Source organism: Idiotropiscis lumnitzeri, chromosome 1 (genome assembly GCF_059441095.1).
Source record: "Idiotropiscis lumnitzeri isolate Australia: NSW breed Sydney's pygmy pipehorse chromosome 1, RoL_Ilum_1.0, whole genome shotgun sequence".
In the NCBI taxonomy this organism is placed as follows: domain Eukaryota; kingdom Metazoa; phylum Chordata; class Actinopteri; order Syngnathiformes; family Syngnathidae; genus Idiotropiscis; species Idiotropiscis lumnitzeri.
This window is the reverse complement of record NC_142391.1, coordinates 42,898,247-42,919,457: the sequence shown is the minus strand read 5'-3', so window position 1 is coordinate 42,919,457 and position 21,211 is coordinate 42,898,247. Positions and strand designations below refer to the sequence as shown.

The window sequence follows — 21,211 nt, the reverse complement described above, 5'->3', positions numbered from 1 at the left end:
ATGGTTGTCTGGAAACTACATACACTAAATCGCAGTTAAGTGGACTAAAATGGTTTGCAACAGCTATACGGACCGCCTCAATATACGCTTGATATATTCGACGAATTCGTTCAAGTGTCGTGGGATTGATGGAAACAATAAAAAAGTATGCAAAATGATACCACCCCCCTCCCAAAAAAAGTGCGAGTCTACACGACTAAGGACGGTAACGTCAGTTCTGCTTTGGTTTGAGGCAGATGGTGCAAGAAAATTACAGCATATATTATACATGCTTGTCATTTAATGAGAGAGCGAGAGAGCGGGATAGAGCGGGACAAAGAGAGAGAGGTGGTGGAGGGGTACGACGAACCAAACTACTTCACCCTTCATCAATGCAGTGGTGTGTGACTGAACCCAACTCTACTTTGCTGCCACCTTGTGCAAGGCGAGGGTAATTCATAGTATTCCGTTGCAGAAATCCGTCAATACAAAATGTTCTTTGGAAGTGTCGTTGAGGTTTTCAGGGAAAACGTGCAATGAAAAAGAAAAATGTTTACAATGTGCATCACTGTCACTCACAGACAGTAAAGAAATAAAAGGCACTAATTTGTTAAAATAAACCTTTATTAATCTCACAATGGGAAAATGCACACACACTATTAATTAGAAAAATATTTAGACACACAAAGGTTTACCCTAGAAAAAAATGGTGTTGATTGTTTATACATTCAAAAACAGAATCCTAACTTAAAATTTCATATTCTTTGGTACCATTGAAGTCTCCAACTTGGCTCAGACAACGATGGGCAGCAATTTCCGTTATTGATTTTCTCCTTGAAGCAAAGGCTGTGGAGAAATAATAGAACATGTTTCCATTTATATTAAATCACAAACATTTTTTATTACAAGTCTCTCATGTTGAACTCACTGAGTAGGTCACATCTGCTGGCTGGCTTTCTGGCTTTTGCCACTCACGAGTGGACAAAATCTTGAGGACAACTAAGCCAAACGCTATAATCAAGACTCCTAATGAATTGCCCAGCAAGGCCTCAGGGGGAAGTTGAGAATACGGCTGCGACCCACTGGTATTTCCTTTCCTATTGGGTATGTAAATGATAGTCATCATAATAATTTCTCAAGGAAATCATTAGTGAAATAAGGGTTGGTGGGGGGTGTTGAGTACTTACAAGACAAAGAAGAGTTTTTCATTAATGCCCGAGATGCAGGCTGCAATGACAAGTGTCATCAAACTCCCTCCCATCCACACATGTTGGGGTTTCAGGAGTTTACGCAATGAAGCGGGGGAGCAGGGAAGGAGGAAGACAGCCATCCCTGCAGCCCACTGAATTGACAAATTGATAAAAAGGACAAACACTCACATTTGGTCCTGAGAAAAGAACATATCGTTACTAAAACTAGATGACTATATTCGGGGTTCCCACTCTTTTCTTGAAATCAAAAGTACAAGTCATCACAACATACACTAATAAATTCCACCCCAAAAATGTGGAGGTCTTATTTGCTAAAACTGTACCTTACATAATTGTACCAAAAGTGACAACATGCCCACTTCAGCTCTCTGTCACTCAAAAGAGGAAACAGAGAAAGGAAAAAAAAAAAAAAAAAAATCACACTATTTATTTCACAACAACCTTGAACTGAAAGTTGCCAGTTTTTCTGCATCTTTGAAGAAAATAAATCCTTACTTGGGCCTCAAAAGTCAGCAAATCTGGCAACAATATCAAATAGAAACACTGGGCTGCAGAACTGTTCGACGGGAATATGCAAACGGTAACGTCACATGCACTGTGCTGGCTGGGTGAAAGCTGAAAGAGACATACAGTACGTCTCTTTAACGTGTTTGCATTCACCCACTAGGCAGAGAGAAAGAGAGAATCAGAGAGAGGAACGACAATTTTCCCGGACAAGTCAAGCTTTTCCAGGATATTTGACGTTCTTCTTATTTTCCATGTGTTTTCCATGACTGGAAAATCGGCCAATCGTTTTCCAGGCTTTCCAGGACGCATGGGAACCCTGATATTATTTTATATTGGTTAATTATTTCATTTCAGGGGTCCAATTGAATAATCTGTTTACTACGGATAAAGACGACATCGGCGGAGCTGGCCTGAATTTTGAGATGTTAAAGGCAAAAGAATATTTGTTGTTGTCAAAATATGATTTAGGACATTATTTCAAGAGGATTCTGATATGAACAATAAATATAACACCAAACCAACAATTAAAAGTGATGTATATGTCATGTTTGTGTACATGAAGTTGTACCTGAGTCGCAAAAAGAACAGTGGTGATGATTCCAATCCAGCTGTGCAGGGAGTATAAATTGGGGATGTTTGAGGCATTGTGATTTCCAAAAACAGCACAAAGTCCAATAACTGAAAGTATCAGTGCGAGGAGCATCAGTGCTGCATGCAGCAATTTCCAAGGACGTTTATTCTCCCCCCAAGTCAGGGGGACACGGTACAACACAGCTCCTGCAGGGAAGAAAAGTTTATGTTCTATTAAAGAGATCCCCTTTGATGTCCATTGCCTGTCGGGGTTGCAACCACAACTTAAATAGTGCATGATGATGATGATGATATGAGTGAATGAGGGTTGTTCTCAGATAAGGTGGCCCGCCCTGGGTTGCGGACGCTGACCCAGTTTGACAGTTGATATTCTTTCCCTTTGAAAATCAAACACCAGATTTTGCGCGTTCCAGATGCACATATAAAGCAGAGATGAAGTGGACAACGCTACTGACATTTGTTCTGTTTGTGTGCAAAGCTATTTTAAGCAGTGAATTCTAACTGCGGACAACTTCCAGTTCAGACATGCCAACATCCCCATGAACCGTAAACAAGAGATCTTTACCCTTACAATGCATCCATTTCTAAACCACTTGTTTCCAATAAAATGGCCGAATGATATGACAACACAATATTGTTTAATCAAGTTCCACGCTGTCCACAATTTGACAAAAGTTCGGCAGAATAAATTCCCTTAGTCCATACGGTAACTGAGATGATAAATACAATAAAAGGTGTAATATCCTCTGGAACTACAACGTACAATTGGTCATTTCTACCAGTTTTCAACTAAAATATATTTATATGAAGATAGTGAAGCTGTTCATGTGTAAAAATAATTCATTAAATAAATAATTTGGTATTTGAGAGCTCAGTGTTTGGTGTAACAACCGACTAGACCACAACATTCAACAATCTCCTGCAAACAAAGGGCTGAGTGAACCAGCTTGATTTATTCATAGCACTCTGCAAAAAGCTTTGAGTTAAATAATCCATCATTTTGACCTTGTTTTGTACAAGTTCACTTTTGGCCTCATATGTCACGCTGGACCATGATTTCTGACAAACAACCCATGATTCGATTCCAACATGTATGTGTCCTTGATGTTCATCAAATGTGCCCTTTCCCGATCAAGAGAACGAACTCGACGATTGTTTTGTGCATGTTTTCAGGTTTTTTTGATGCTGCAACAAAAGGGTGCCAATGGTGGTAGTAAATTGATAGTGGCGATTTTATAAAAAAAAAATGGAACATACAGAATACTGCAAAGTGAACTTCACTGATGCAAGTACATTGCATTTTCCTGTGTATGAAAAGTGCTTCATAAATAACAGTGCCTTTACTTTTCCCACAGTAATGTTACGGTGTGAGACTGACTTGCAGTTGCAACAATATTTTTTTTACATCCACAAGGTTGCTGATGTTCATTTAATGAACAAAATAAAAAACCTGTACAATAGGAGTACTCCGTCGACAGGGCATTGCAGCAGTTGTGTACAAATACTGACACGATGTTCGCAATTCTAACCTCAGAAAGGGGATGCCAATAGTCAGTTGTTTCACAAATAATTCCTCTCATGATGTGCGTCTATCTTTCCAGAAAAATATCATGAACGTTACGCAACACTTTTTGCTATTCCTCCATGTACCCAAAAGGCCTATTTCGCTTTGTATTGTTCAACACGAAGGAAAAAAATGTCATATCTGCCTATTTGCCTGACGCAGCGCAACACATCTCCTTAGCGGAGAGTTATCAGTTGTGCCATTCATCCGCAGACTTCACCACATGTTTCGGTGAGATAATGCATGGCCCCATGTTGCAAAGATCTGGGTACAAGTCCTGGAAGCTGAAAACAACCCTGGACATGTAATGTGACATGTCTCCAATGTCTGTATTGCAGAGCAGATCAACATAAATATCCCAGTTCACATTTAAAGGCATGTTTTAAAAAAAAAAAAAAAAGTTAACCAGATTTAATTTGGGCAAATTTAAGGTATATTAGACTGTATCTAAACACTAAAGCTGCTAAATCATTTGTTCATACGATTATCAGCAAATCAACTTTTTCTGGGAGAGTAGTTTAATTTCGGAACAGCATTCCTTCCCTTATACATAATGTTGATAAGCTTTTGCATTTTAAAAAAGATGTTAAAAATCATTGTTATTTGAAAATCAAATTGTTAAGAGACTTCACTTTTTTACTGTTTGCCCTTCCTGGCTGATGCTATTGTAACACTGCTTTTTTGTTGTAGTACTGTGTACGAAATGTAATGTGTTCTATGTATAATTGTAGTTTTATACTAACTGATGTAATTTCGTTTTCAGCTGCCACAATTGACACCTTCCACTGGGACTAAAATTGGAAACTATCTTTTTTTAGATAAAACTGGCACATTTAAAGAATTGTGCATTAATATTCACTGCCCCGGCTTAAAAATAAACAAATTAAAAATCAAAAAAAAAAAAAAAAGAAATGAAACACTGCATGCCCTCAGTATAGAAGTAGAAAAACATATTCACCGTTGCCATACAGCACCAGCATACCAGTTACCATCAGGACTGGGTGCCAGTTGAACTGAAGAGAAGAGCCGTCCCAGGCGAAGCCACCACGCCACTGGTTGTTCCAAACACACACACACATCACGCAGGCCAGACCCAAGCCCAAGCACAGAAAGTACCACACGTAGAAGCAGGTATTGGACATCATCCTGGAGTCACTGATGGAAAACAAGAATATAATTGTGAATATTACAAACTCCACAATCTTATAGATTGGCTGTAAAGACCAACACTATCTGTACAATCTTGGAGTCTAAATACAGAATGTGTGTTCTTATTGTTTAAAAACAATCTTAAATCACTTCTTCAAGTGGGATTAAAATGACAGATACTCATGTATTCAATGAGTATTTTTAACGGATTTTTAACGGATCAACTCTTGCCAAATGGGAACATCAACAAAAAAGACAAAGTGAAACTTAAATGATTATATTGATCATGTTCAAATTCCTTTACTTCCAACTTTCATTTAACGAATCCACAGTTATTATTTGATGGATGATAATTCGTGAAAGAGTCTTACCTTGACAAGCAAGAGCAGCTTGGAAACAGTGATGAAATGTATCAACTATTCACAAAATAACTTAGCATTTCCTGCACTCATGATCCCTGGTTAATCTTCGACCAGCCACCTGAGCGATCTCACTTCGTGTTTGCGATGTAGAGAAGTTCCGGTTTCACGCTGGGCTATATTGAAGTGGGGAAAAATCTGAGGTAAAAAAAAAAGAGTCTGCGATTGACTCGTGAACATGATAAATCTACTATCTAGTAGGGAGGGGACATACAAACGATTTTGGTACAACAAACTTCAACAAGACCAATGACATTGAACATATGCATTATTAAATTGCAGGTTAATTTGCAACAAATTTAACATTTACCGTCGTCAATTTCGCAGAGCACTGATGGTTTCTCCGAGCGTGTAAATCCAGACGCATCGCTAAACCAGCGATTGACCACTTTCTTGGTGAGTGTGCCTATCCAGGCTAGATTTTGCATTGGATGGTGCAGGATGTAAACAAACATTTCCTCATTGGTCGCGCAAAGTATCCTGGGAGTAATTACCTAACGTGTCACCTGATCCGAGAGCACTACTTGGTGGTCCGAAGATACGGGTTGTTTTTCCACTGAAAAAAGTTTAGAGAGAGAAAAAGGGTTATTGTGTTACATTCGTGTGTACGTGTGTGCGGGTGTGTGTGTGAAAATTTCCGTAATTAATTGCGATTAATCGCATTTTTACTGCTATTTTTTGTGAAGCTTTTCACAGGTATTTACTTGAATATCATTGTAGTGACTATGAAAATAGTTCACAGGTTCTGTGGTTTCCTGTTCTCTGTTGAGGCTATGAAGGCAACAGAGGGGGGTGACGGAAGACGGGAGGAAAGAAGATCGGAGAGACGGATTCTCTAATTTACTCTGGTCTATGGCGTTAGATTTATGTCACAATTACGTAAATGTAATGTCAAATACCGCGTACGAAAACATGTTTTGTACGTACCAAAATGTGTTTCGCGTGTGCGAGACCCACCACGCGAACGCACAAAATATGTTTTACGCTTACGGCTACTCTCTCCTCTACGGTACAAAACGCGGATTTACGTTTACGATGCAAGCGTGATAAATGCCACAATTATTAACCAACCTTAAATTGTCAATTTGTTAAATTTATTTATTCCTTTCCTAATCTTTATTGTTCAACTATGCAGTTTTTGTATTCAATATGTGCCTTAGTTGTTAGTTAAGTTAGTAAGTTTAGTTAAGAAAAAAACTATTATGGCGGCATCTGATGACGAAGACGCAAATGCACAACTCCGAGTGGTAATGTTTGATTATTAAAATAAATAAATAAGACAAACAAAAAACGTTTATTGAAGCATATAGAACTAAAGGGATTATTTTTTAACCAAACAATGATATTTGAAGAAAAAAAACGTTTTGAATTATAACTAAAACAAGAACAGCGTGTTAGAATGCAGAAGACCCTCCTATCACTATTTTTGTTTGATTCTTGTCGGACGTCGTACTGTTGTAAAATGCGATTGGACAGTAAACAGCCAATCAGAATCAGCCCTAGTGTCCGCTCCTGATTGGTTAATAATTGTGGCACAGTTATCACGCTTGCATTGTAAGTGTAAATCTGCGTTTTGTACCCAGAGGAGAGAGAAGCTGTAAGCGTAAAACCTAGTTTGTGCGTACGCGTGGTGGGTCTTGTACACGCGAAACACATTTTGGTAACAAAACGTGTTTTTGTACGCGGAATTTGACATTACGCTCACGTAATTGGAGCTTGTACGTGGTATTTCACATTACGTACACGCAAAGCTCATTTTTGTACGCGGTATTTCACTTTACGCTTACGTATTTGTGGCATAAATCTAACGCCATATATGACTGGCAGTCCTGTACATCAATCAAGTAACAAATTTCACAAGGGATGATAGGCGGGAGTCTATTTTTTTGTTTTTACTCATTAACGGCCATTGACAGGCAAATACATTATATTATATCAGTAGCATAAAACTGGGAGCGCTGGCAGTGACTGAGTTAATGCCAGGAGAGCTACTAACCCTCCCTTTGGGATTGAATGGTAGCTCATGATCAACATAACCACAGCACCCCATGTTACAGTAAAATTGATAAGATCCAACATGAATGAATGAAGGTCTCATAAAGCCATATAAAGTGGGTCCCTGGTGCGCCATCTTTCATTGTTCAGACCTCATGTGGTCGTAATTTTAGATTCAATGCAGACGTCTCTGCGACATATCGGCACGTATCGAACGCTCTGCCTGCATTATTGGAACATTGGGAATGTTTATGGGCCTAGATCAATGCAATGTTTGTGGATAATGTAGTGACGATGGTGACAAGCAACGTAATAATCGGGCACCTGCCTTCTATTTCTGCTGTTCTTAAATACCCATCTTATTGTCATCAACAGCAAGTGCAATGCAGGAGGCTCTGCCCACCACCACTCTTAAGGAGTGTGTGAAAACAAAAACAAAACAGCAGAACAGGGGGACATAGTAAAAGCCACATGCATTACAGGGCGGACGGCTCCTCTGGCTCCCGGGTCGCACTCTTGCACCAGGGCTGATACAAGTCGTTTTACAGTGAGATTGAGACACTTCCTCGCCTGCCCGCGGTGACGGAAGCGGGATTCCCCACGAGCCTGGGAGCATTCTGCTGCTGAGTGCCACGTTTCTCACTTGAGCGAGGAAGTCTTGAAGTAAAGGTAGCTAAGATTAAAAGGACCGATGAATCATGGACTCAATTTCTTTACCACTCCAGCCAAATCCCATGTGAAGATCCAAACCAGTGGAAGACAACACTGTGGCAGTCGGCGAATTGTCGGTTTCGAACAGCAATATGGTACGGAGTGGCACAGAATCTTACCAAACATGACAGGTCCAACAGTGGTGATTGGCCACTGACAGAGTGCAAACGTGTTTTCCTGCAATGGCAACAACAGAATTTGATAATCAAAGACAGTCTTCTTTGCCCCTTCAGACTGGATATTGGGCTAGGTGTAATATTTCGAGAAAAGACTTGCAGAAGCGCCCATTGCATTGCAGAACACCCTTCAGATCGACTGGAGAGTGATTTATTTTACTTATCAAGCAGGCAAGGATGGGTTCTGTAATATCCTTGTTGAATCCTGACCACCAAAACATCTGACCAATCAGATTATTGAGTGTGTCTGACCCCAATTTGATATGCCACCTTTCATCAGAGTTTCCGTTGTACTCCAGCAGTCCTTGGATTTACAAAACCAAACCTTGCAGCGCTTGAAAATAGCTTTAATAAATTATTATTAGTGGTGGGTGGTCAAGACCTGTTCTGCTGGCCTAACATGATTAAGAAATCATGATCATATTCTTCACATTAATGTCATATTATATCCTGTTGTATTTCTAGGTGAGAGTTTTTATCCAATCAGAATTCAGCTAGCTCGTGTTGCCTGGCCGATTTCACAATACCAGGAGCACGCACCATTCATCCGAGGCCTGCAGATACAATCGTGCTGGTATCTTTCTGTCCAAGCCAATGAGCTTTCAGAGTTGATAGACAGTTGCGATAGCCAATCAGATCACAAATTGGTTACTGTGAGCCTTCTTGCTCGCTGGCATTACGTTGAAGGTGATGAACGCGTTTTGTGATTGGATATTCACTAATGAGGGGGCAGCACTATGCGGAATCAACACACCCTGAAGTCATAACTGGCAACCGTTTAAAAATCTAAAATATATTCCTGCTTTTTTAAACCACAATGGCCAAAGGAGGAAAAAGTGTGGATTTAATTGCAGATACACTTGCGAGGCCGTTTTCAAGACGGACCTTTCAAGAGAGGCCAGGTTGTCCAACACTCACTCAGTACTGTGTAAGTGTGTTTCTGTATTTTATTTGTCCAGCCGTGGTGCCATAAATTACGGTATAGGTATTGGAGTATTTATTCAAGTCTGACCAAGTAGGTCTTCACTGAAGGCCTACATGTGAAATGCACGGCCCGCCACTGATTTTTATAATCTGCTTCAATAAATTAACGTGCCATGTATTATAGTAATAACGGAAACAGTGTGAACAAAATCAAAACATGGTGCTGCATTTGTGCCTTGTGTTTCTTTCTATTTCAGTTGTTTTTAGGCATTTTTATTAAAGGGGGAGTCATCCACCAAAAAATTCTTAACAAGAATATGTTTTTTGCACCCCCTCTCGTCGAAACACGCCATTCTAATTAATAATGCGTTTGTACAATATGAGTTAATCCACCCGTTTTTGTCCAATGGAGGGGGCGGCCATTTTGCCAACTTGATCTCAACTGAAAATGACATCACAGTTGCTCACGGTTCAGCTAACGATCAATCATGGCTCAGCTTCAGAAAACAGGTGTGGCGTGATTGTTCGTTACCTGATCAACTCTGATGTCATTTTCAGTCAATAGAAAGTGACAAAATGTCCAAGCGCATAAAACCCTGACAACTCCTACAAGCAGTGGGAGGCACCAACCCCTCTACCATGATCTGGTGACAGCTCAAGGAGGATTTATATCATACTGTCTATGATAATACTGCCAAAGCAGGAACATCTCAGTGGGAACCACATAAGTGAATAACTTTTTGGGGGGGGACGGATGAATTATGATTGAGACACATTTTGGTGGGCAGTTCCCCCTTTTTGTTGTGCTACAAGAATATAAGGAAGGAAGGAAGGCATATCAAATTCCATCAACCTCACCATGTGAAGCAAGTGGCAAACTAGCTAATCTGCGAAATAACAGGATTTTTGTTTGTCTTGTGGTTGTGTGTGTACAATCCCTTTGTTATTGAAGTGAGCGAAGAGTGAATTGATTTGTGTGTGAGTGCCTAATCCTAGCATTCATCACAATAAACTCAATTACACAGTCGTCGTCACTGTCAACTGGGTATTCTTATTTACTCACATCTTCCATGTTGTTTTATGAAAAGATAACGTCAAAATGTCCAGTATTTGCAATTAATTCGATCATGCAGCTATGAGTCATAACAAATATTATTTCAAAAGTAGTAGGGAGTCACACAGGATGAATATCATGATTTATGATGTATTGACAATTGAATTCAATCACTGCTCTCAGACCTAAAAACAAATCAAATTGGTAAGAGATTTCCACTCCTGTTTGAAGTAGGAAACACTCCCATAAATGTAAAATTAGTACTCAATCTACTGTGAACTTTGAACTATAAACCCCACCCTGTGAACTAAAATGTAACTCAAGTCCTTTCGTGTGGACGTTGAGCAAGTGTAAAAGAATTGGACAAAAAATTCTGTCATATTCTCAGTGAGAGCATTCATTAAATGCACTACTTCTGTCCTGGATTTCCATTGAGACAAATTCAACCCTGCAGGCCACGCATTTAGAACTTTTGTGTGTGCAGAGCTGCCAGCAGAGATTAAAAAAGGAGACTGAGGCCTACTTTCTGAAAACCTGATTAGGCCACATAGGAGTCAGAAGAATGTATTTATTGGGGAAATCCCAGTTGGTCATTCATAGTTTACCATGCACAAAATACCTAAAGACCCGTTTAACCACCAAGCATGTGCCTTGACAGGGAGTGCTGCGTGGTTAACAGAACACGACATGCCCCTCCCCAGTTGAGTCACATGGGCAAATGTACTTTCAATTTTGATCTCCCTTTTTTTTTTTATTGCACTCTACCTGTATTTCAAGAAAACAGCCTAACACACTTTTATTAAATATGTTTATTGTCCCAACTACACTGACACACATCAGGAGAGGTACAAATTAAGAATAGCTACAATCCAATGTCAAAAAATATCAGATTTTCAAGATATTTTAAAACGACTGCAACATTGAGTTTGGATTTTGCATAACAGTGGCTTAATTCACAACTTGTTTTTTCAAGGTCCAGAGGTACATGTACATACATAGCAGCATCATATAACTTAACATTTTAATTTAAAACTGACAACTCAACCCGCCGGAGAAAGAAAAAAAGCATCTTAAATACGTTAGTGCCATCATTAACACATCTTCAGTAAAACTCCATGACACAGCTTAAATGACACCAACATTCAAAGTGCCCATTGAAAAACTTCCCTCCTTCATCATTTCAGTATGAATGTGTTACAAACTAACACAGAAAAACCCAAATGGAAAAAAAAAACAAAAAACATTTTGTATACAATGAAAAGTAGACAAAAAGGCGACCCACGTTGTTTGCTAATGGGATTCCATTCAGACTATTTAATTAAAAAGGATTTCATAAATATTTAGGGTGGGTGGAGTAACGGACATGCACCCCAGTGAAACAGCCACAGCGCAGTCAATGAGATGAACAAAGTCAATCACTAACAGTAACAAAAGCCAATGTTTTACAGACCAAGACCAATCCAAACAACTGAATAGGCAACATCATACTATCCATGTGCTAAGACTCGGTGCTCAGTAGATCTTTGCTGAAAGAAATGGAAGCAAGCAAGCATGGAACTCATCTTACTTTTTTGCATCAGCTATCTTATTCCAGTGACAAGTCAACAAACAGTGACGTGTCCACAGGTTCATTTGCTCCGACAAATAATCCCGGAGGAATTTGAAATTCACAGTCACTTTACAAATCATTGAACAAAATACTCGTACGAATTGAAATGCTCTCAACATAAATTGCAATTCAAGTTGCAGCTGAAATGCATTTTTTTTATTTTTTTTTTTATGTTCAAGCATATTTGTTCGATTGGTCCGTGTGATTAAACCAAACTCTGTGGTACCAATCAATACTGTGAAATATAAATACTTGTGCATGTCTCCAAAAAATTCAAAGACATACCGCTTCTCGTGTACAAAACTACATACCAGGTTTGCTCATCAAACCAAAAGTATGCAGAGTTATGAAAACAAGTTATGACTTCTTCTCGAGGATGTAATACCCATTTTCCAAGGCCTTCTCCTTAATCATCTCAGCTGTACGCCTTTGGTCAAACTTAAGCAATGCTTTCAGCAGGTCATTTAAACTTGCATCCTTGCCCTCCTTTTCAAACCAAATGTTCAGCAACTCTTGAATCCTGTCCTCATAGAGAAGGTGGTCTTTGCTCTTGATCACATTTCTGTTCAGCTCAAGCTGTCGGAAGAACCTCCTATAGTAGTCGCTGTCTATTTCCTCGAAATACTGGAAACACTTCCTGAGAGACTCTTCACCTGCGGACAAAAGGATTCACTCAGGCATCTTGACTTCATTCGAACAAATGGTTTACCTTCTTGATCTGATTACTAACACTGGGGTTTGCTGGATTAAGTCATGAAAAAATAAATCTTTGATTTAGGAATTAAGAAAATAACTCACATTTCAATTATATTTTTTTCAATGAGAAAGGGCTCAATTGCTTTATCATATCCATAGGGTATATTCTGTTCTTCACATTTTATTTTGTGCAACTATATTTGGAATGACGCATTTCAGTCAGGTGCAAGATAAAGATCATTGGATCGGTGCCAGCTTGTAGGAGCAATTCGCAAGGTTGCGCAGGGAACGGCCGATCAAGTCGAACAACAGCATTCCTGACATTAAGTAGCGACAATGACACTGACGAATACAAATTAATTATCAAGACTTACCATTGACAGGAATCAGCTCTGGAAAAGGTTCATCCTCCTAAATGAGAACAAATAAGGCATTCAATTTCCAAATAAACTATTTATATTGTAATGTGATGTCCACTTAAACAAAAATAAAGCATTTCTTTGCCAAACAGGTTGAAAAAGAAAAAAAAAAAGGTTTGTTGTTGAATATCACAACTAAACATTTGACACACCATTTCCTTGTTATTTGGCAGGTGCCAGTGACTCATCACCAACAAGATTAGAGACAAATGTGGAATTCTCTTCTGTGGTACATTCAATAAGCCATCGAGGTTAGCCGACCACAAGAAGAACATTTTAACTTGGTCAGCCAAAAAAAATTTGAAAATTATACACTTCTCTGTTAACATAATTTTGAGGAAATTGTTTTCTGTACCATTTCAATCAACCTACTGCATGGGTTTGTGTTGGATATGAATAATAGCGCCTTCACAAAGAAATGTGTTTTTTTTTTTTTTTTTTTTAAACTTACCGTTTTATTTTGATAAACAAATGAGACACAGATTGAGGGTGTTACCCAGCTGTGTAGAAAATGGATGGGATGGAAGGTTTCACATTCCACATTGTTTCAATTTCAAGCACTTAGATTTTGAAAAAAAAGTTACCTTTTTTAAACTTTGGAAAAGCAACATTAAAATGAAACACTTTAATATTTCACAGAATCCTGAGGAAAAAGGTGGAAGAACAAGAAGGCATGAAGAGGTGAGAGGCAGAGAGGCACGGCAAGAAGCATAATGAGGCAGGTCCGAGTTTGTTGCTCTAACCCTCAACTTGGGCTCAATGGCGGTCAGACACACTCGGTGAGCAGAGGCAGGGAAGGCAGGAGGCAGGCCGGTTAGATTTTGTTGGGAGTTGCTAGCTGAGCTGTTGCCGCTTTCACACAGCGCTTGGCACTCATCCTCCATAGCGGCTGAGCTATGAACTCCCACCCGTGGCTGAGAAAAGATCAAACTGGAGCATCCTGGCCCTTGGATTTGTTCATTCTCCCCGTCTTGCATGTGCTGCGGTAGTTTAAGATGACATTTAAAGACACTTGTGCTGTCTCCTTTAGGAAAAGTATGTCCATCTTAATTATTCACAAAGTAATGCTGATATGAAACTCACCTCAGCTTTCAGCTCGTTTCCTACAGAACCTAAGGAGAAGATGCAGCCAACATTTGGAAACCAAGATCAGAGTTGTACACATTTGATGAATAAAACTTTGTTACCTCTTGCCTGCTTCTTCTTACACCAGTAAATTAGCCCCAACGTCAACGCTAAACTGGCAAACACAGGGATGACAATGATGGCAGCGATTGCTAGTTGGGGATGGGAGGGAGAGAGGGAACCACATAAGGGCCATGGTAAATATGGCAAGTATGGTTTCGTATACTTGTTCAAATCAGAATCATTATGTTTTGGAAAATATTCAGAAACATGTTTAAACAGACATTTTACAATACATATGGCAAGATTGTTACTTTCAAAGAGGCGATTAGAGCTGCACGATAAATCGAAATCTAATCGACATCGAGGTTTGACGTAGAGCAACTATCTAATCGCAAGACAATTAGCCAACCAGAATTGTCGATGCTCGGGTCTTAATGGCGCTGGCCAATCAGTGTTGTTGGCTAACACGTGTTAGTCAGCGCTCTGGTGCCTACAGTCAGCGCAGTCCGACAATAACACACTACACGTGCACATAGGGTTTTTCCTGGTATTGCTGCGTACTTCCCTAGTGGATGTAATGTAAGTAACTTCTGCCGCCGTAGATGAGGAGAGGGAGAAGCTTGTGCTAAAGAAGGGCGGTACGTCTATTATTTGGACGTGCGGCGGATTTGACAAAAGTGAACCGCATTAAAAAAAACATCAGATCCTTAGGCAACACGACCAACGCATTTCAACGTTTAAAACAACAGCACCGAGTTGAGTATGAAGCCTGTCAAACAGATTCGAAATAAACAGATGAGGGCGAGGCAACGAGAAGCGGTCATTCACGTGCTAAGCTAACATCGCTAACAGTCACATTCGTGAAAAAAAGTGGAAAACTATCTCGTAAGTATTTGTGCGTACGGGCGACAAGCTCTCTCTCAGAGCATCTTTTCAGCACTAATGGCAACATTGTAACTTGTGATCGTGCATGTCTGATACAAGCAATGGTGAATATGCTGTTTTTTTCTCGCCCCAAAAAAACTAATACAATTGCCAGAAGAGAGTGCCTCGTACTTTTCATCAAATGGTTACATTAGTGATTTGTATTGTTATAAATATTGATCAAAGTCTGTCTGTGAAACAAAACTGACTCACAATCGTAGTTTAGCGAGCATTGTGACAAGCTTGTTTGCGACGCGTGGGTGTGCGTGCGCATGCATGAGGAAGAGTGCAGTGGAGGAGATGAGCGGATATGCTGGCGTGGCGAGCGAGGAAATGAGACGAGTGTAAAGGAAAAGTTAAAGAGTGTATTAAAATAAAGCGAGTGGAAGCTGGAACGAATAACAGTAGCATTTTAACGTGTAAAATACAAAAAACGCAAATCGAATCGCAATCGCAATATTGATCTGAATAATCGCAATTAGGTTTTTTTTCCAAAATTGTGCAGCCCGAGAGGCAATCTAACTCCAGTGTTCCCTGGCACGTCACACTTTCACATTTCGCAGCTTCGGCGCTTCGCAGGTTTTTCCAAAGTATTAATCAAAAAAGAAAGAAAAAAAGAGGAAAAAAATGCAGCCATATTTCAGAAATACGCATTGTTTCAAGGAGATGAGTTGAGCCGGAGGCTTTGTATGTATAAACACTCATACAAGGCGCAAGCTCGACCAATGAGTGCACGAGTGAACTGATTGGCTGCAATGACCCAGCATCTTCTCTTGTTGTATCTCGCCAGTCTCATCCACATTGATAAACGAATAACGTTCGGTTCGGAAACTCATAACGTTATTCAAATGCACTGGACAGTTAGTCAGAGTCAAGCGGATAGTAAATAGCTGTGTTCAGAAGGTCTGAGCGGCCCGCGTACAGCCATCACAACAAGCACGGCTCGCTCATGACTAAATATCGGTAAATAAATTGTTCAAAGTGTTTCTGTTTTTGTGAAGTTTTTCTAAAAACAGCTTACCCCAACTAGAATCCCCTGTTGCATTTTATACAAAGGCCCTTGTCGATATTATGGCGCAAAATAAAAGTAAAGCCGTGATTACTTCCTGAGAAAGTGCTTCTTCTTTGTGCGTTTAAAATTGCATTATTCCACTAGGATTGCACCTTTGGCATTGCGGTATTATATTTAAAATAAGCCAATTTCAGGAAAAAAAAAAAAAAACATCTAACATAATTATTAGCCAACATTCCATCAGAATTGTCCGCTGCTAGACTTGTAGATCACGTTCCTCTCGCTGCCTGCAGCTTAGTATTTTGTCTTCATTTTGTGTTTCTAAAGTTATATTTGTTGTCGAACAAGTATTCAGAAGGTTGGGAACTATGTCACAGGGGTCACAACTCTACAATAGAGGTGTTAATCACCCCCAAATTTAAAAACAAAAAAAAATAAAAAGTCAACCTTTATTTTTTCACTCTTCGTGGTGGAAAGGGTTAAGATCCCTATCAACTGCAAAAAATGAGGCATTACTGAATTAGTTTCACTGTACCTGAAGCAGAGTCACTCTGCATTGGGATTTTCTTGCACTCCGTGTTTGAGGTCGCAGTGCAGTTCCGAACAATCTTTTCATCCTCCCCACACCTAATTTAGAGGCAAACAACATTTGAAGAAAATAAATACAAATGAGGCTCAGCTGTCACGAAAGAACGAAGAGTGCATCATTACCTTGAGCACTTTTTGCACATCTCACACGCTTGCTCAGGTCTACAGAAGTGTCCTCCTTTGCACTGACATTTTGTGTTTTTGGTGTGGTTACAAAGCTGGACAATGACCTGATCTGCAAAAGCAAAATGGATTAAAAAAAAAAAAGACCTAAAATCACATCCTTTGGAAAATGATTAATGCCCATTTTTTTCTTTGGCAGTCATTCATTTTATCAGTACAAATTCACCAAGCAGAAATACCTGAACGACACTTGGTGCATGCAAAACATTTCTCAAAGTGATTGGGATGTTCAATGTATGTTCCATCTGCACATTCCTCACACTGCCCTTTTTCACCTGGCGTAGTGCAGGCCGACTTCAAATGGGTGCCTGAAACAAGCACAGTCACCATTTAACTAAGCATCAAAGTCAATTTATCCCTTAAGCAAATGTGTCAACAAGCCCCATTGTGCTTAGGTCAAGGACTTCTGTGTGTGAGACACACCTACGGTGTCAGTGGGCTAACACAGTTGAGCATGCATTTGCCTTACCAGCTGGGCAGTTTAAGCAGCAGATGTTGTTGTTGTTCCGGTACTCCCCATCTTTGCAGATGGCTTCCCGCCGGGTCCTGATGCTTCGCAAGTCGAGGCCAGCCCAAGGAAATGTTGCGGTGCATACAATTGACCACCTCAAAACAAAAATGACCTATGGAAAAAAAGGGAGTACCTCTTCAGCCAATGAAATGGGGATGGTTGGTTTCCTCCCTGTATTGTTAATGTGCATTCAGTGTCCCTCTAATATGACTGTAAAAGTACATGAAGAAAATACAGTGATCCCTGAAAATTTTAACATTTTGGTATTAAAAAAATAAAAAATAAATAAAAATCAAATAGCTGTTGTTCGTGTTCCGTTTGTGAGCTGGTGCCTATCCCTGCCAGTGGCGTGCTTTGAGGGGCCTTCAAAGCCTTCTTTGCCACATTATCATGCTTGCCATGTCAACGTCAACTTCTGAACACCCTCAGACTCAGGCCTGTTGGCCCCATAAGTTGAAACAACACAATATTTGTTTCCCTTTAACAATCTGAACCAATTAAATTTCAGATTCTGCTAGAGGGCGTCGGGGATGACAACATTTTTTCCCTCCTTTGATTGGTTGGTAGCTACTCGAGTGAGATTCATCATATAAAGCCGGGAGAGGATAATTGCACATGAATGAGAATCGATTTTTGAGGCCAACTTAAAAACAAAACAAAAAAACAAAAAAAAAAAAAAAAAGAAAACCTAGACATTTTAAGGATAAGTCTGACAACACTTGAGGCTGGCTTGCGTGCTAAAGGATTTATTCGGCACTTTCATAGAAGCAACAACTATATAGTTCAGACCAGATCAACACTGCGAGCTAAAGAGGAAAGGGTAGGTCTATAAACAATAGGTGAGTATGATGTTTTTTTTTTTTGTTTTTTTTGCGCTGGCTTTGAGTGACAGAAGTATTCTTTGGACTAGTTGCCAGAAAATCACAGAGCACATATATTGTAGAGCAGGGTTCGCCAACATGTTGCCTACCAGGTAGCGCTCAACGACCATGTGAGTAGCCCGCAGGCATGTTTCCAAAATAGATACCAATCATGGTACATTGTAATTTTCTAGTAACCTTGTGCAAGTGATCATTTGAAAATGGTTAAATAAGATGAGATTTATAGAAATATAATCTAAAATATGTAATAATCAGTGGTGGGCAGTGGGGCTGGGCGATAAACCGAAAATTTACCATTACCGAACTTTATTAAAATAACCGACATAATTTTGCCCATGTCGGTAAATTCCGTGTTTAAAAAAAAATACGACTTGTGGTCGAGTCGCACCATGGATCCCTGTTTGAGCCTGACTGTGCATACATAGACGACAAGTGGCGACCAGAGTACTCGAGACAGCACATTTTCCCGATGATGCACACTTGTTTATTTGGCTTGCATTGACTTTTTTTTTTCATTTTATTCAGCATTTTGTTTACAGGCCACAGTATCTCCTTTGCACATGGCATTATTTATATTGTTTACAAGAGACCTTCACACAAATCTAGGCCTTTGCACATGGCATCTTGGTGCAATCTATTTGCAGAAATAGATTTTGCGGGAGGTGCCCTTTTCATGCAAAGCAAGCTATTTGGAATGTTTATACTAATGATTTTTGTACTTTTATTTTTCATTGAAAGTAATGTGTACAAATAAAAAAAGCAGTTATTAAGCATTTCCTGCATTTATTTTGATTTTGGCCCACGGGAAGGGATTTATCGTGCATTTATTGTTATCAAGGTAAAAATGCTCAATTTATCGTGATATTGATTAGAGGTCATATCGCCCAGCCCTATTGGGCAGTCAAGACATTCAAGGAATTCTCTGCTGGCCTAACATAATTAAGACAAAAATGATCATATTCTTCACGTTGATGTAATATTTTATCCTAGTGTTGTTTTTTTGGGTGAGAGTTTTTATCCAATCAGAATTCTACTAGTGCGTGTTGCCAGGGAGGTTTCACAGTACCAGTAACACACACAATTCTTTCCGAGGCCTTCAAATCCAATTGTGCGGGCATCTGTTCTGTCAAAGTGAATGAGCTTTCAAATATGATAGACGGTTGAAAATATTACAGCGATCACCCCATCATTTTGGATTTTATGGAAATTAGGCCTTTTCCTTTCCACAGGCCAATCATCCTATGTAACAATGTTTTGGACTTGATGGACTTAAACTTTTTTCCTCTTCATGAAAGAATCTTAATGTCGTTTGATGTAAGAAAACTGCCTACCTTCACCACAATTTATGTGGACATTCCTACTTATGCCCACCTCAACTGCTGCAAATATTAGAACAATCATCCCAATATTTTGAATTTAATGGACTGACAGCCTTTCGCCCTCTGCAGGCACTCAATTAGTTCAATGTTGCTAAAGTTATTCACTGCTACTAACGGGTATAGAAGTCAAAAAGTGCATTCATTTTATCTGGGCTGGTAGTGAATAAGTTTTAATGAGGAAAACACTTAACGTCCATAAAATGCCAATTATTTTGGGTCCTTTATGATCTTTTCAGAGGTTGAAGTGGGCCTAAGTGGAAACGTCAACATAAACTTAAGTGGCGATTCATTGCAATGTCACGACAGGAAGCTATATAAGCTTTATTGCACTCATGGTTCAGCCTTCAGTTTAAAGTAATTGTACTGAAGAAAAAACATTGGAAATATTTCATCTCGTTCCATAAATCAAGCGCTGTGCAGGTTGATGGATTTCATCACAATCAAACGTAACGCCTAAACATAGTGTTACATAGTAATCATGCAAGAGAGAGTGCAAGAGAGAGTACAAGAGAGAGTACAAGAGAGAGTACAAGAGAGAGTATAAGAGAGAGTATAAGAGAGAGTACAAGAGAGAGTACAAGAGAGAGTACAAGAGAGAGTACAAGAGAGAGTGCGATAGATAGATAGATAGATAGATAGATAGACAGATAGATAGATAGATAGAGTGCATGATACCACGCACAAGAAGCGTACCATTAGGAACATATCACACAGAGTTTGAGAATGATTGAATGACTTTCTCTCTTAAAGCAGCGAGGAATTTCGCATGTCTTCACTGTGAGCTTTTGGCATGGAGGCGTTAACTAACTCACCTAAAACTCCCCCAAACTACATAGCTGGACACAGTTGGACCCGGAAGAAAACAACAAACTATATACGCAATTGCAGGTAATGTTTAAAAAAAAAAAAAAAAACGTATTTATTGCCACTCCTTCGACGAGATCAGGGGTCAATACGGTACATGCTTTTACCACATGCGTTGTTGTAAAAACGAAAACAAAAAAAAATAAAAAAGCTCCGTAATATTGTACAATAAACAGGCATTGTTCAAAAAGAAGCGCCGAGAAAACTTACCAACGTGTTTGTGTTCATTCTTCGGTGATTATAGTCCAGCAGACACTAACGGAACACACATTACTCCACTGAAACGCTTTGACTGAATGACGCGGAAAACGCAGGTGTGGCTAAATTGCCTTCTTTCAATACGTCATTAACAGGGCGGAGAAATAAAATAACTCGTTGGGACAGACGCCTCTTTCCATTGCTCTTCTCTGAGGAAGAAGCGCATGCGCAGGCCGGAGTGTGAAAGGAGAAAGATGAGGCCGAGGTCCAAGTTTGCCCTCATCGCGCTGGCTGCAGCCTGTTGGACTTTCTTGTATGGCTGAATCCAGATGGACGGGCAACCTTAAACTGTGACGGTCTACAAAATGGCATTTAACGTCGGAGCTCCAGCCACTTTGGTTCATGGACCACGAAACATCTTTTATCTTGCAACTGTCATTTGGTGTATTAAACAATAAATGAACAAACGAAAAAAAAACACTGGGACATGAGGAGTGTGAAGTAACAAGAACAAAGGGGAGGGCGAGTGAATACAAATT

At 39.6% G+C, this 21,211-nt stretch overlaps 2 protein-coding genes across 3 annotated transcripts; both read right to left on the bottom strand.

Moving 5' to 3' along the window:
• Positions 1 to 585: 585 nt before the first annotated feature.
• Positions 586 to 5,911, bottom strand: cyb561a3a (cytochrome b561 family, member A3a). Of its 2 annotated transcripts, none has more exons than XM_088301618.1 (7): positions 5,731 to 5,911; positions 5,373 to 5,558; positions 4,811 to 5,007; positions 2,266 to 2,474; positions 1,167 to 1,321; positions 908 to 1,076; positions 586 to 825 (listed from the first exon to the last, which is right to left on the bottom strand). In XM_088301618.1, the coding sequence occupies exons 3-7, from the start codon at positions 4,995 to 4,997 to the stop codon at positions 799 to 801; spliced, it is 747 nt and encodes a 248-aa protein (XP_088157744.1). In that variant the 5' UTR covers positions 4,998 to 5,007; positions 5,373 to 5,558; positions 5,731 to 5,911; the 3' UTR covers positions 586 to 798. The 2 variants fall into 2 exon arrangements, with proteins under 2 accessions (XP_088157744.1, XP_088157745.1); XM_088301619.1 differs by having other exon boundaries at positions 5,373 to 5,536.
• A 5,160-nt stretch (positions 5,912 to 11,071) lies between these two features.
• On the bottom strand, positions 11,072 to 20,838 carry hdr (hematopoietic death receptor). The gene is made up of 10 exons (XM_088301617.1): positions 20,685 to 20,838; positions 17,309 to 17,462; positions 17,019 to 17,147; positions 16,780 to 16,891; positions 16,604 to 16,695; positions 14,192 to 14,281; positions 14,088 to 14,116; positions 13,748 to 13,984; positions 12,960 to 12,996; positions 11,072 to 12,542 (listed from the first exon to the last, which is right to left on the bottom strand). Exons 1-10 carry the CDS (start codon positions 20,700 to 20,702, stop codon positions 12,247 to 12,249), a joined length of 1,194 nt encoding a protein of 397 aa, XP_088157743.1. The 5' UTR covers positions 20,703 to 20,838; the 3' UTR covers positions 11,072 to 12,246.
• Positions 20,839 to 21,211: the final 373 nt, after the last annotated feature.

Excerpts from the sequence above, each read along its gene's own strand:
- hdr (XM_088301617.1), bottom strand. Across the intron at positions 16,892-17,018 it reads ATGCACCAAGTGTCGTTCAG|ATCAGGTCATTGTCCAGCTT; the intron begins GTATTTCTGCTT and ends TTGCTTTTGCAG. Across the intron at positions 14,282-16,603 it reads GCAGAGTGACTCTGCTTCAG|CAATCGCTGCCATCATTGTC; the intron begins GTACAGTGAAAC and ends ATCCCCAACTAG.
- cyb561a3a (XM_088301618.1), bottom strand. The coding sequence starts at position 4,997 with ATGATGTCCAATACCTGCTTCTACGTGTGGTACTTTCTGTGCTTGGGC. Across the intron at positions 1,322-2,265 it reads CTGTTCTTTTTGCGACTCAG|TGGGCTGCAGGGATGGCTGT; the intron begins GTACAACTTCAT and ends TTGTCAATTCAG. Across the intron at positions 1,077-1,166 it reads GAAAAACTCTTCTTTGTCTT|GAAAGGAAATACCAGTGGGT; the intron begins GTAAGTACTCAA and ends CATACCCAATAG.